Source organism: Bison bison, unplaced genomic scaffold (assembly GCF_000754665.1).
Source record: "Bison bison bison isolate TAMUID 2011002044 unplaced genomic scaffold, Bison_UMD1.0 scf7180017864531, whole genome shotgun sequence".
Taxonomy (NCBI): domain Eukaryota; kingdom Metazoa; phylum Chordata; class Mammalia; order Artiodactyla; family Bovidae; genus Bison; species Bison bison.
This window is the reverse complement of record NW_011495081.1, coordinates 10,605,599-10,621,049: the sequence shown is the minus strand read 5'-3', so window position 1 is coordinate 10,621,049 and position 15,451 is coordinate 10,605,599. Positions and strand designations below refer to the sequence as shown.

General features: G+C 52.4%; 1 protein-coding gene across 3 annotated transcripts in view; it reads right to left on the bottom strand.

Annotated features, from left to right (window-relative positions):
* Positions 1–303: 303 nt before the first annotated feature.
* The window catches only part of PRR5L (proline rich 5 like), a 79,865-nt gene continuing 64,717 nt past the window's right edge, over positions 304–15,451 (bottom strand). For all 3 annotated transcript variants that reach the window (XM_010831864.1, XM_010831866.1, XM_010831865.1), the window contains 3 exons: positions 14,324–14,464; positions 10,588–10,714; positions 304–1,560 (listed from right to left, as the gene is read on the bottom strand). In XM_010831864.1, the coding sequence (XP_010830166.1) occupies positions 1,166–1,560; positions 10,588–10,714; positions 14,324–14,464 (663 nt within the window). In that variant the 3' untranslated portion in view covers positions 304–1,165. The remainder of the gene's footprint in view (positions 1,561–10,587; positions 10,715–14,323; positions 14,465–15,451) is intronic.

The window sequence follows — 15,451 nt, the reverse complement described above, 5'->3', positions numbered from 1 at the left end:
AGCCCTGGCTCCCCCCACTATAAAGCACTGAGACATCTCATTTGCTAGATCCCCTCTGCTCCCGAGGCATGCCGAGTCTCCTCATCTCAATACAACTTTTCCTATAAACCATGACACTCACAAACACAGGGCTTACCAGACTCAAATCCAGCTGCTTCCAGAGCTCTGTACCTCAGGGCCCCACCTACCATGGATTGCTTTCACCCTGAACCACTCCTAACCTCCTTTCTTAGGGGCTTTGCTATTTTTCTGTGTGAAGACCCACCTCCATGGGAAATGAGCAGTGCAAGATCTACATGCAAATATTTGCAAGCGATTTTATTTTTGAAATGATGTACATTAAAAAAAATTCAAGTCAAATCCAGGAACAGATTAGTTGGTTGGTATCAGCTGGCCCCTCCCCCATGACAGCAAAGGGGTCAGTTTCTGAAATGAAAGAGGAAGGCACCAGCTATTCCACCGGGAAGGTTAGTTCCTTGAGTTGGGGAGAAAGCCTTGGAAAGGGAACGCTGAAGCTTAATTAAAGATGGGATTCCTCTAGCCGTGTGGCCCTCCTGGGCCAAAAGCCAAAGACAGCATAAAGGGTCTGGGTATAGGTGAGGAAGAACCCTCGTTGGCCAGTAATTCTGAAACTGAAATGGAAGATGCATTCCTGGTCAGGCTTGGGAGGGGCTGCAGTCTACTTTTACTCCACACGAGAGAGTCAAGAGGTACCTCTCTCTACTGCCTCTTTTCACCCACCAGCCTCTGTATCACGAAGACTCAAGGGGAACTCCACATGCCAACACAGCCTTGCTGGCTTTGTATGTGGTTTGGATGACCTCCAGCTATAGGAACGCCAGGGGCGCTGTGATATACAGTCAGGAGGACTGGACAGTCCATTATCTGAGAATAAAAGCCCAGTGAGGAAGATCTGGGTTGAGTCAAGCAGGCAAGAGGGCAGACATTGGGCAGTTAGATCTGTGTGGCTACAAAAAGGTGCTCACCGTCCTGAAAATGGAGAGGCTTATGACAAATGTCCCCTAGGGCACTCAGACTAGCCTGTATCCAAAAAGGCAGAAGGTGGCATTGCACAGAGGAAGTGCTCCCCTCAGTGATCCTTGGGGATGCAGCTGCCCTCATCCTGGTTGCCAGGCAGCAGCTGGGAGTCCTGGGAGATGGGGGTTCAGCTCAGGGAAGCACAGTTCAGCTCCGAGTCCTCCTGGCTGCCCGTGGCCCCCTGCTCTGGCTCGTCGGGACCGTCGGTGATGTTGGGCTCACTGGAGCACTGCCGGTGGGGCGGTGGGAAGCTGGGCTGCAGCAGCAGGCACTTGTCCTCGCCACCAGACTCCTCCCCTAAGCCCGAGTGCATCATGGTGGCCATGGCCAGCAGCTGGATGTCCGAGTGGGCATTGGCCACTGTGTGTCGCCGGACGCTGCCACACTTCTCTAGGTAGGCCTCCCCCTCTTGCTCCGTCAGCGGGGTCAGGGCCATCTCGTTCAGGGGCCGGCTGACGGGGGTTATTGGGGAGGCGTAGTTCAGGAGCGTGACCTTGGGCCGGACCCTGGAGTGGCGCCTGGCTGCAAGAGAAAGACCAGCAAAGGCTGTGATTGGGTGGGGGTGGTAGGTGTCAAAAACTCCTAAAGAATTTGGCAGAAGAGGGAGGTGGCAGCTCCACCTTCAGGGACGGCTTTAGATGAAGCCCTGAAGCACAAGGAAGGAACTTGGCTACGTCTATGTTTCTCTTGTAACTTCACTTTGTTCATGCCTGATCCTGCCTATGGCCAACATGCCCTCCCATAGTAGGAGTACCAATGGATGTTCCATGACAGATGAAGGAGCTCCAAGGGAGTCCCCTCACATTTGCAGCTGCTGCCTCAGCTTCCTTGGATTTGCCCTCAATTCCCTTCTAACCAGTCTTGTCCAAAGACCTGAGCACCGGCTGGACCAGTTGCCCAGAGATGCTCTGGGCTCCATTCAGCATGATGAGCCCCCTGCAGTGTCAACTGCAGGAAGTGTCCAGGAAGTGGAAAAGGCCTCATAAGCTCAAGTTCAGAGGAATAGCTAACGGGGGGGACCTTGGCTATCAAAGCAAAGGCAGTGGCACATCCTCTGGATCATCATAGACCAGAACCACCAACAGTCCCAGCAGCTTGATGATCTGAGGCCTGAGTTCTGTTCAAGTCGATATTCTGGCTTCAACCAGCCTTTCACAGCACCAAAGAGGAGATGAGGCTCCGTACATGGCCCATGGAGGCAGCAGAGAGCAGTGGACATGAATTATTTTAAAAACTGCTGCTTCTCAAATTCTTCCATTTTGGAAACTATGCTCAACCTTGACATGTGTTCATTTTTTGAATCCTCCTAAAAATTGAACCTAAGTTATGATCATTTTTCATAGTTAAAGTGGGAGATAATATGAGCATCAAAGAGATAGGAATTGGCCTACGCTCACACAGCTAGAACATAGAAGAGCTGGGATGCAAAACAAGGGCTGTCTCACTCCAGACTCACTTGTGCTCGCTGTCCACACAAAGCATATATAGCGATAGTTGACTAAGCATCCCGAGGGAAGGACAAGCCAAGTACATGAGGTTCGAATCCAGGGAGAAGAGTCGGAAGGAGGAAGCCTGTGTACAAATAACACCCAGTTGTGAAGGTCTCTCCTCTCCCACCTTTACAAGGACCACGCCAGTCCTGAGACCTCCAGTGTGGCCGGGGCAGGGCCCAGGGCAAGCTTGCATCCCCAAGGCCCCAGGAAAGCCTCCTCTGTAGGCACCAGCCTCCTATTCCACTGAGGCACCATGTTGGCAGCATGAATTGGATGAAAGACCCCAGCGAGGCAGAGGAGGTGAGGATGGAGGGCTGAGGAGGTGAGGATGGAGGGCTGAGGAGCGGTGGGGTCTGGTCAAAGCCTCTTTTTACCTTCTGCCCTCTTCCAGCCAGTGCACACACCCCCAGCCTTCCAACCTCCCAACCCATCGGCACCTGTCACTGCTTTCCCCAACTCCCCCCATTCCTAAGACCTGGAAGACTCCTAACACATGCCTCTCTCAGCAGGGGATTCCAAGGGGATAAATGAGGAAGTCCTGACCTCGCTGGTGCTCCCTCCACCCCTGACAGGATAACAAAGGGTGGAGGGGGAGACCTGAGCTCTAAAGGGAGAGAAGACGGCACTCACCAGTCACAGACTGGCCTTGGGACACTCAGCCCATGCTGCTCTAGTTTACTGTTGGGTTTTCCCATGGATCTGGAGGCCCTGAAACCTGCAGTCATCACCTTCAAAGCTCATGCGCCTTGATGGGCATTGTAGTGAGGGTGCCGTGTTCATCTGCAAAGTTCTCAGCAGGTCCCATCACTGGATGGTCTTATATATCCATACACGCACATATGCATACGCATATAAGGGCTTCCCTGGTGGCTCAGCTGGTAAAGAATCCGCCTGCAGTGTGGGAGACCTGGGTTTGATCCCTGGGTTGAGAAGACCCCTGGAGAAGGGAAAGGCTACCCACTCCAGCATTCTGGCCTGGAGAATTCCATGGACTGTATAGTCCATGGGGTCGCAAAGAGTCGGACACAACTGAGCAACTTTCACTTTTCATATGCATATATGTGTACACACACACGTGTGTGACTATATGCACATACACAAATATGTATATACAATGACAAGAGAATAAAATCCTAACCCTTAGGACTAAGTCACCATGACTACTCACTTGGAGCCCCCAGGAGCTATTTGATGGCAACAGCAATTATTTCTCAGAATCAGGTAATAATACGTAGAATTTAGAACTTACTGAATGTCTTCCCATCCATCATCTTACTGTTGAGTCCCAATCTCCCTCTAAAACACTAGGACATCTCTCATCATCCCCATTGTTCAGATGAGGAAGACTGAGGCTCAAGCCAATCCTCTGAAGTCCTAAATGGCAGTGCCCAGACATCCCTAATACACACTGCTGCGTCTCCGGCCTCCATCACTGCCCTTGAGCCAGCCCACTCTCTGAACTCAGGCAGCAGCAAACACTGCCTGCAGCAATGCCAGACAAGAGGCTGGGTCCTCACGCCCTTCTTTGGGGGAAAAATGATATAGGGGATAAAACGCCAAGGAGCCAACAGGACAGAAGAATCTATGCCAGACGTCGGCAGAGGTCCTCTCTGAAGCGTGGGTGCTTGCACGCGCCAAGTCTCACATTTCTAAAATGTTCCCACATTTTTACAATAACCATGTATTACTTTTATGATCACAAAAATCGATAACTATAAAACAGAAGCACCGGAAGAGTTCAAAGAAGCAGGGACCCCATTAAAGAACCATCCTTTAAAAAAAGTGCCCTTGAAAACAATTCATCTTCTCTCCTGCTGCTGTTAAAAGCAAACACTCAAGGTTGGCAGTTGGAAAACCCAGGTGGTGGCGGCCCTACAACCAGCCTAGGAGGAAACTGGACTGGACAGTGAGTGCTTACTACCTGCAGATCAAGAAAGAGGAGAAATCTGGAAAAAAGCCCAGGCTCAGGATGCGGGATGAGGTCTGGGGGAGAGACGTGCATGGTAGACACACAGCATCTCTGGAGGAAAGAATTCCTTGGGTAGTTTCCATCGTTCCCAACCTGGCAGAATGAGCTAGCAAGCTGTCTCAGATGGGTGCCTGGACGTCGTCCGTCTCTCTCACACTGTTAAGTCTAGCAGCCTAAAGGTTCTGGAGGGTTCTACTTGGGCTTTTGCGGAGAGATGGAGCCAGAGGGGGGGGTGGCCAGCCTGGAGGAGGGGGTCCCCATGATGCCCCCCTTTCAACAAACGTTTCAACAAACATCTTGAGCTTTGTGCAAAATGTTGTGTTTGCTGCGGAGAGCAAAGAGGAGCATAAATCTGATATGAGGCCTCACACAGGGGCTGGAGCACAGTGGTGAGGGGTGGGTGGGGGAAGTTTTAGAAGCAGTCATTAGTTCAGCATCTACTATGCACTCTATCCAAACAGGAGAGGCTTCACTGACACGATCTCCTGACTGCTTTGCAGAAAAGGAACCTGAGGTTGACATGCTAAGTCATTTTACAGTCATGGTTAGTGATGAAACTGGGATTCAACCCAGGGCGGATAGCACAGCCCTTGCTCCTGACTTTCTGGAAGCCAGCACACACATTTGTGTTAAAACCAGGTCAACACAATGTTGACCAATATCAGGGCAACCAATGTCAGGGCAGGGGTACAAATGAGAGCAGGCTGGGGAATCAGAGGAGGAGGAGTTATGAAGAGGGGGCTTCTCAGATGGGCCTAGTCCTCTGAGGGTCAGACAGACTGCATGGCTGTCCGTTCATTCATTCCCTCCCTCAGAGGAGAGGTCTACGCCATGCCTAGCCAACAGGGGAGCCACATGCAATAAGTCTAAGGGGGAGACCGACAAATAATCAGGCCGTGACTAACACAGCATGGTAAGGTCTGGGATGTGGTTTGGGGTCCGTAGAAGGAAAGGGGAGGCACACACAACTCCTCATCTGGGGTGATTCCACAGGCCCCAGACCATCCTATTGGGCCTGTAATACAGCTGTTGGTAGCTCTGCCGGGCCCCTGCCCAGCGACAGGGCAGCCTCTTCCTCCTCTGTGTTCGGCCCTCCACAGCTCAGAGACGTTAAGTAACTTACTCCAGGGCACACAGCTGAAGCCCACCCTGGTGGTTTCCACAGCCCTGCTCCCTCTGCGGCCAGCCCCGCCTCTCTTAGGACAGTTCCCTGCTGCTGACCCGGAGGCCGCCAGCTCCTCCTCCTGCCTTCTGGGCACAATGTTCTGGCTCCCAAGCCTGGGTGTGGACACAGCAGAGACCACAGGGGCGGCTGGGCTGTGTGAGTCCCCTGGGCAGGCCGTGTGTGCTTGCAAAGCTCCCCCCAACGTTCAGAGCCGCCTCCCAGAGAAGAGACCACAGGGGCCCCTTGGGAGGCCTTTAAACTGCATAGTAGGCTTGGAGCTGATAGTCAGCTCGCCACACTGTGGCTGCTTGTCCTCTTTGCCTTCTTTTTCTTATTTGCATCAGGGAAAGCTGGGCCTTGCCATTCAGAGCAGGAAGTCTCCAAAGGGGATTGATTGAGCTGTGGGTCTCCCACCTGGTGCCTAAAAGCTGGCCCCTCCTTGGCAAGGGGGCCCACGGAGGAGCAGCAAGAGGGGCTGGACCCTGACACCTCCTGCACCCCTCTTCCAGCCTCCTCCTGTATTTGTTCCTGCCTTACTCCCCAGGCAACCCGCGGAGCCCTGGCATTCGTCCCCCTGCTCTGAAGCCAGCCCTGGCAGCTCCCTTCAAACCCCCAGAGAGAAACAAAGCCCGGAGGAGGCGGTTCTTTGTTGGGGACTCAGTTCCCAGGCCTTTGATCTCCCAGGCTTTCGGCCAGGCCCCACCAGAGTGGCCCCCATCAGGCGTGTTACAACGCCTGCCCATCAGGTTCACGGTGGGCGTCTCTCTTTAGGCCCCGGCACCTGAAAGTCCATGAATGCCGACTGGTCAAGAGGACAAGTTACCGTATCTTGGGGCAAAGGACCCTCCCCCTGGAGCCACAATGGAGGGAGATGAGTGGGAGGCCCGGGCCTTTGTGCGGAAGAAACGAGCGCTAACTGAGCCAGGGCAGCGGCCTGGAAACTTGGGAAACTGGAAAGGTAGAAATGTGGGCCTGGCCTCTGACAAATTGGCCTGTTTTTTTTTTTTTTTAAGATTTCATTATTTTCCTCCTCACCCACTACTCCCTCTGCCCAAGAAAAGTGACAGCTTTGGAGAGAAGGACACACACACACACACACACGCTCACTCCATCGCGTCCTGGGACTCATCTTTTCTCTCCGAAGCAAGCCTTGCCCATCCATGGGGTGAGGCTTAACTCTCAGACCCATGGGCCTGGCGGGCAGGAAGAGGGTCCACCCATGAGTCCCCGGCTCAACCTGCCTGAGCCCGTGAGTACAGGTGGGAGCCCTAGAAGGCCACTTCTCCAGCTCTGGTCACCTACCCCATGTGACCCTGGGGACGTTTCTTACCAATGCAGAGTCTGAGGTCACGACAGCATGCATCCCCAGAATCTGGTAGGATGACTACATGCTAAGTGCTTGCTCAGGGCCTGGAAGGTGACAGGTGTTTTGAGATGCTGGGCCCAGCTGCCCTTCACCCCTCCCACCCTGTCAGGCCCAGAGAGGTCATGGAAAGGCCTCCGGAGATTTCTCACGTCCACCACCTCTGCTCCGTCTCTTTCTACCTCGGCCGGTTGTCACAACAGGCAGCTACCTCTTCCACAGACAGGAGAAGAGCCTCTGTTCAACTGAGGGGAAGACTGAGCCGCAGAGAGTCCTCTCTTTATCTAGAAAGGGGTGTCCTCCATAAGGAAGGGCGCTGTGGTGGCCATTTTAGCTTTTTGGTGTCCAGGGGTTGGTTGCGGATGACATCCTGGCCCCAGATACCTCTGGCACTAAGGACCGCGTGGACAAAGAATGCCGGCTGCCATACCACTAAGCAAAGGATGCCCTGGCCATCGAGCCAGCAGCCACTGCAGCCACCCTGGACTGTGCACCTCAGGGGATTCAGGATGGAGAAAAGCTATAGGAGAGCAGGCCTAGACGTTAGGGTATGTATCAAAGGACTTTGAGGTCAGCATGTACACACTGCTATATTTAAAATGGACAACCAGCAAGGTCCTGCTGTACAGCACAGGAACTCTGCTCAGTGTTATGTGGCAGCCTGGATGGGAGGGGAGTCTGGGGGAGAATGGACACGTGTATGTGTTTGGCTGAGTCCCTGTGCTGTCCACCTGGAACTATCACAACATTGTTAATTGGCTATCCTCCAATATAAAATATACTCCAATATAAAATATACTCCAATATAAAATATACTCCAATATAAAAGTTTTTTAAAAAAGGAATGACTTCAATGAGCCCAGACTCTTGCATCTTCCCACATGTAGAAAAGCACTAAATTCACAAACTTGAGATATCTATTTTTCTTTAATTAACAGTATTCTCTCATAGGAATAACAATATTCCAACTACCTGGTCTTTGTTGCAAAAACTTCCATACACCCTAGTTCCTCCTTCCCTCTTTGGAACAGTCCTCCAGAGCTACCTGAGAGGCTGTCTTCTATGCTCAAGTACTTAGTTTTTCCATTGACTAAAACATAATTCTCAGTTTTTAGGGTGTAATTTTTTTCAGTCGACAACTGAGAAGGAAGGACCAGTTTCTCTGCGGTCCCTCAGCACCATCAGTCACCTCTTGGAGCTGACAGGGTGGGTGGGGGGCGGGTGGAGTGTGGAAGAACAGCTGGCCAAGGGCATAGAGCTAGGGGCTTTGAAAGCCTGTCTCCAACAGCCAAGTGACCTTGACCTGCATTTGCCTCACCTGTGAGTGGGAACGTGGTATCCAGCCCACCCCACACAGTGCCCAGGACGTGGTCTGTGTCCTGGGGCTTCCCCTGCCGTCAGCCACTCTGCAACTCTAAAGCTCTCTCAGTTCCTCAAACGTTGCACCCTCTTGCTCCCCACCCACCTCCTCATAACCTCAAAAGCCTCCCAGAGATCCTTCCCTTTGCCTGGTCAATCTTCCCTCCCCATTGACTCAGCTAACTTGTATTCATCCTCCGGGTCCCACTGCAGAGATCACCTCCTCCAGGGAGTCTTCCCTGATTGCCCAGTCCTCTTGCCGTGGGCCCTGGACTTCCCCACTCAGAGCACTTGTACACTGAAGAGTCATGGTCCCTGTGCCAGAGGGCAGGGGTGGGTCAATTTTGTCACAGATATCACCTGCAGCAGTTCACAAGGTGCCAGGGACAGGGTCTTCTTAGTACACATTTGTTGAAATAATAATATAATAAAAAAGTAATCAAAAGAAGGTCATTTCCTCCCTTCTCGGGTTCTACTGTGACAACGCCCCAGAGACAACGACTGTCCTTGGCACAAGAATAAAACCTCAGGCCTTTGATTACAATTTGATGAAAGTATGTATGAGTCTTATTATAGCTGAAAAGTTGAAGGCATCCCCTCTTAGAGCGAGTCCTCACTGAACAAACTTCCAAATCCATTCGCGTTCCCAGCTCCAGGCCCAGCAGATGGTGGGGTCCCTGCCATGGCCCGGCTAACCCGCTGGCACGCTGACATCTCCTTGTATCCTCCTGCCCCAAACTTGGGGGCCAGCTGGCCCTGCCAGAGCAGGAAAGTGGCGCCCAGCCCTCCTCACAGGGAGGGCAGGGGACTGTTTTCCTTCAGCCGGCTCTTGCCAGCTCCTGGGTGGAATCAGGGAGGAGGGAGGGAAGGAGGGAGGGAGGGTGGAGGACCAGGCAGGCAGAAGACTGGGGCCAGCACCCTCAGATTTGTGGTGACTGTGGTTAAACTGGTGTCTCCAGAGAAATATGAAGGGGCCCTAAAAACCGTGGCAGGCCTTGCTTTCTTCTGCAGTCGGGAGGCCCGGGAAGGGGCGGGAAGCCCGCTGGAGGCTGCTCCTCCCTTCTTTTCTTTGAAGCCCAGCTCTGTCTCCATTCAAGCAAGAAGAAGGGATAAAAGGTTTCAAATTCAGGAAATCCCTTTCCACCTCTGCACCTGTGTGTGGGTGCTGGTCACCCCAGCCTCGGGTACCACCCATCCATCTAACAAATAGTTTTTGACTGTCTACTCTATGCCAGGGCTTCCCAGGTGGCACAGCAGTGAAGAATCTGCTTGCCAATGCGGGAGATGCAAGAGATGCAGGTTCAATCCCTGGGGTTGGGAAGATCCCCTGGAGGAGGAAATGGAAACCCACTCCATTGCTGGGACAGAGGAGCCTAATGGACTATAGTTTATGGAGTCACAAAGAATCAGATGCGACTTAGTGACTGCGTATGCACACACACTGCATTGCCAGGCAGCATTTTGGCTGCTGAAGTTAGAACCACAAGCCAAAAGTTCCTGCATTTGCGGGGGGTGGGTGGTTCCATTTCAGAGAGTAACTGAGGAATATCTTTTATGATATTCTATAGCTATTTCCTCATCTAGACCATAGTCTCACTGAAAGAAGGAATAGACTCATTTCATCTCTAGATTCTCCGGGGTGAGTAGTACAGAGCCTGAATTTTAGCTTTACAGCCACTGGAAAGAGGCCTCAGTGGGATGTGTCCCCCAGTCCAGGAGCCCCTGTCCTGCAGGTGAAGCCCCTGGCAGTACCTACAGGAACGCAGTGGGCAGCCAGCAGCTGGATCTCCAGCCACACACCCAGTAAGCTGGCTTCACGTTTTGAGCCACTTTCAAAAGGAAATTCATCACTGGTGGTTTTTCCAGTCATGAGGGGGTAGGCTGCAGTCAGGCATGGTTTTTGGTATCAGATACAGGAAAGTTAACACTGCAGGCACCAAAACAGATCAAAGCCACTGATCAAAGATGTGAATCAGACAAGCACCACCACAGAAGTTCAGTATCCGTTCCTGGGGAGGAATCGGCCAAGTGGGGAGGTTACTGCAACAACCAGGCCAGAGGGAAACACGAGCAGTGAACATGCAGAGGTTTGCACAACCCACGTGGGAAGCAAAGGGCTTGGCAGGTCATCAGGGCTCAGGGAAACATAACTGGTACCAGTCATTGCGGCTCCTGGCAGCTTGAGAGCCGGCCCCCTTACCCAATGTGTACGTGGGGCCTGAGAGGCCACGGTCCTCGCTGATGCCAAGGAAAGGAGAAACCACCTGCTTCACCAGCTCCTCCAGCTGCAAATAACCCTCACTTGGGCCTGTGGGCTCGTGAACACTCTGGAAATAAACACCCAAGAGAGACAGGTCAGTCCAAGTCACCATGGCCAGCGGATTCTGGCCACCCTCCCACTACATTCCAAGCAGGCTGTATCCTCGTGGCTGAATGAAGGAAACCCAGGCTTGGAGCCCCAGGCACTGGTCCTGGGTGGCGGTGATCAGAACTGTGCATGGCAAGCACCGTGGCCTCTGCGGTGGGATTCCACCCCAAAGCAGGGCTGGTGGAACGGTGGGACTGTCCCCACCCCAGCTCCAGGGCTGAGGTCTGACCGGTCCCAATCACAGCCAGCTCACCCTCTCCGTCACAATAACTGTTCCACATCAGGCACACAGGAGCTTTATAAAGCACTTTCTATGTTTCACAGCACCTGCCAACAACCCTCACCATCCCCCCTTTTACACACAAGGAAAGTTAAGACTCAGAAAGCTTATGTAACTTGCCCAGGAAAATACAGCTGGTAAGGGGCCAAAACCCAGGCCTGGCACACAAGCTGCCTGGCTCTGAGCCCATCTTACTGCTCCTTGTTAACAGGCTGGAAAAGAAAGCGGGATAGAATCTGGAAAAGACCAGAACAGCAGAAGAAAGGGAGCATCACTGTGGACCAGACACACATTTAGTACCAAGGTGAAGGGTCAGTTCAAAAGCACAGGAGTCCTCGGAGCTACAAGGAGCTGGAAAGTCATCGAGGTTTTCTAGAAAACCAGCTAACTCTGAAGGAATTCAATTTCTTGCTGGAAAGGCGTGGAAGCCATGTGTTTGTATGGAGGGCCTGCAAGAGAGCAAGGCTTCGTGGGCACTGTGCTCAGCCCAAAGGCCCAGCTGTCAGAGTCTCAAAGCGGAAGAGATTTTAAATCACTCTCGTTTGAAAAGAGAAAACTCTCCCCTGCACTGGAGTTTAGGAGCTGGGGCCAAGAAGGGGGAGGGGCCCGTCCTACAGATTGGATGGAGACCCCTGGGTGCAAGCTCCAAGGGAACTGGCTGATGTGGTATCTTGTCAGCTCCATCACACTGAGATGGAGGCAGCTGGGGGCAGTGGGAGGCAGGGGTGGCTTACCGAAACGAAAAGGAAGGCTGAGGAGGGGGCTACGGGGCAGAAGACTTGGTGGTTGCAGGACCGGGAAGGGGTCAGAATTGGTGCAGAGGAAACGTGAGCGAGGTTGTCTGGCACTTGAGGGGGCTGCTCATGGGAGAAGACCTGAGGGTTTTTCATGTTCCTCAGCAAGAGCAGAAGCACTGGGAAAGGCCAGCAAGATGCCTCGCTTGACACTCCACAAGGACCTGCTGTAGAGAGCAGGGAACTTTACTCATACCCTGTAATAACCTATATGAGAAACGGACCTAAAAGATAAGAGATCCATGTACACGTGTAACTGAATCACTTCGTGGTACATCTGAAAGTAACACAACATTATAAATCAACTGTACTGCAATATGAAACAAAAATTAAAAAAAGTAAAAACAGGTGGAATTTCAGAACTACTAATATGTGTAATGTGCTAAGTCACTCAGTTGTGTCCGACTCTTTGCTAACCATGGACTGTAGCCCTCCAGGCTCCTCTGCCATAGAATCCTCTGGGCAAGAAAACTGGAGTGGGTTGCCATTTCCTTCTCCAGGGGATCTTCCTGACCCAGGGATCGAACCCGGGTCTCCTACGTCTCCTACACTGGCAGGTGGGTTCTTTACCACTGGCAATGCTGCTGCTGCTAAGTCGCTTCAGTCGTGTCCGACTCTGTGCGACCCCATAGACGGCAGCCCACCAGGCTCCCCCGTCCCTGGGATTCTCCAGGCAAGAACACTGGAGTGGGTTGCCATTTCCTTCTCCAATGCATGAAAGTGAAAAGTGAAAGTGAAGTCGCTCAGTCGTGTCCGACTCTTCGAGACCCCATGGACTGCAGCCCACCAGGCTCCTCCGTCCATGGATTTTCCAGGCAAGAGTACTGGAGTGGGGTGCCATTGCCTTCTCCAACCACTGACAATACAGTATTACAAAAGCTTCTTTGTTAAAAAAAAATAAGTATCTATCACAACTAACTACAGAATTACATGTTGAGAAAAGAAAGGCTTCATTTAGGAAGGCACACGAGACTCTCCACAAGGGTGAGGGGATCCTCCAGGTGGCAGAAGGGAGAGGGGAGCCTTATTCATGCTCTCAGAGACCCACCCACAGCCTCAAAAGTAGAGCAGTTTCAGCCCCAAAACCACCTTGGTTGGGTTTCAGAGCTGAGGACACTTTTATCTCATTTTTTCACCCCTTGATATTTCTCATCTGCCTTCTCCCCACAAGACTCTTCCACTCTACGATTCCTAAGCACTAAACAAGAGAGGGATGCAGAGCGAGGAGAAGAGGCAAGAAGTGGGAAGGAAATTCTGAGCTGCATCAGAATCCCTGGGCAAAGAACCTGACTTGCACACAGCCCTCTGGGAAGGAGCTATCCTTGGCTTGGCTGCTGGACTGGCTATGTATTTGCAAGGCTCAGCACAAGATGAAAACGTGGGGTCCCTTGTTCAAAAATTAAGAATTTCCAGATGGTGATGAAAAGTGAAAGTGTTAGTCGCTCGGTCTTGTCTGACTCTTTGCTACCCTATGGACTGTAGCCCGCCAGGCTCCTCTGTCCATGGGTTTGTCCCAGCACGAATACTGGAGCTGGTAGCCATTCCCTTCTCCAGGGGGTCTTCCCAACCCAGAGATCGAACCCGGGTCTCCTGCATTGCAGGCAGATTCTTTACCATCTGAGCCATCAGGGAAGAGAATTAAACCCAGCATGGGATCCTGTTGGTGGGGGGAACGGGGGCGGGGGAGGACCCTGGGGCACTGACTGGCAGGGGGCACACTGGCTTGACTGGGCAGGTCCCCTCAGAAGGGCCCATTCTAGGACAGTCTCAGACCTGCCTGTGCCTGCCAGGGAGAATCAGATCTCTAGGGTGGTCAAAGTCTCTGGTTCAGCCTCTTCCTGGACAGCCTAAGGATAGGACCTCATGACCCATGGGAGGAAAGGTTGAGCCCCTTGTATGTTTTGAGGAGGGAGGGTTGGTTCAGGGCCATTTTGGAAATGCACTGGGAAAGAGAAATGGCTCTTCTCTGTAGGAGAGGTAGGCAGGGAAAAACCAGCCCCAGATCTCTTGATGCTGTGGACAGTGCGGACCCAGGCAGAGAAAACAGCAGTTCTAGCTACTGGGGCCCAACTTCCCTGCAGTGGGGATGGTCCGAGGGCAGTACAACCTGCACGTTTCCTTTAGATCCAGAAGCTGCCACCCCTGCCACCCAGAGTCAGTCCTGGGCTGGGGAAAGACCGGCCTTTGTCATCGTCACACCCCCAGCCTCTGGCTTCCTGACTCCCAGAGGGTAGAAGAACATGTCCCAGGAGGCCCTCAGGGAATGATGCCAAATTCCCCACGTTAAAGGGACCATCGCTTATGGGGCATCTCCCAAGTGTCCTGGGAGACTGCGGGAGGAGAGGGACCTTGACAGGGCTCGCTGCACGCACAGCAAACGGACAAAGGAACTGGAACGTGACCGATGACACTAAAGAAGACAAACTGAGCCAGGGTGCTCCAGCCACAGGGGCCCTTTCCCTCATCCCTCAGTGACGTCTCCATCGCGCCTCACCTGCAGGATGAGCAACATCTGGACGATGGACGAGGGCAGCTGGGGCTGCGCTAGCAGCAGCAGGTCCTCCAGCTTCACCTTCAGCAGCACCAGGTCGCGGAAGCCCAGCAAGGAAATCTGGCGGATGGTCAGCTCCTGACCCTGGTGGAAGAGAAGAGGCAGCAGCGGGATGTAAGAGCTTGTGGGATCTGTCACCAACCACATGGGAGCCAGGACCACAATCAGAGGGTGGGACTGGTGTCTCCAAGGCCCAGGGGGGCTGTTGAAGAGAAGAATATTTGACCCCTGTTCCTTCAGAATGAAAGCTTCATTTAAGATAAGGTATGACTCATGGGTTCAAAAAGATCCATGCACCCCAATGTTCATAGCAGCGTTATTTAACAGCTGAGACATGGAAACAGCCTAAATGCCCCTAGGCAGATGGCTGGACAAAGAAGCTGTGCACACACACACACACACACACACACTGGAACACTCAGTTCAGTTCAGTCGCTCAGTCATGTCCGACTCTTTGCGACCCCATGAATCACAGCACGCCTGGCCTCTCTGTCCATCACCAACTCCCAGAGTTCACTCAGACTCACGTCCATCGAGTCATTGATGCCATCCAGCCATCTCATCTTCTGTCGTCCCCTTCTCCTCCTGCCCCCAATCCCTCCCAGCATCAGAGTCTTTTCCAATGAGTCAACTCTTCACATGAGATGGCCAAAGTACTGGAGTTTCAGCTTTAGCATCATTCCTTCCAAAGAATACCCAGGGCTGATCTCCTTCAGAATGCACTGGTTGGATCTCCTTGCAGTCCAAGGGACTCTCAAGAGTCTTCTCCAACACCACAGTTCAAAAGCATCAATTCTTCAGAGCTCAGCTTTCTTCACAGTCCAACTCTCACATCCATACATGACCACAGGAAAAACCATAGTCTTGACTAGATGGACCTTTGTTGGCAAAGTAATGTCTCTGCTTCTCAATATGCTATCTAGGTTGGTCATAACTTTTCTTCCAAGGAGTAAGCGTCTTTTAATTTCCTGGCTGCAGTCACCCATCTGCAGTGATTTTGGAGCCCCAAAAAATAAAGTCTGACACTGTTTCCCCTGTTTCCCCATCTATTTCCCATGAAGTGATGGGACC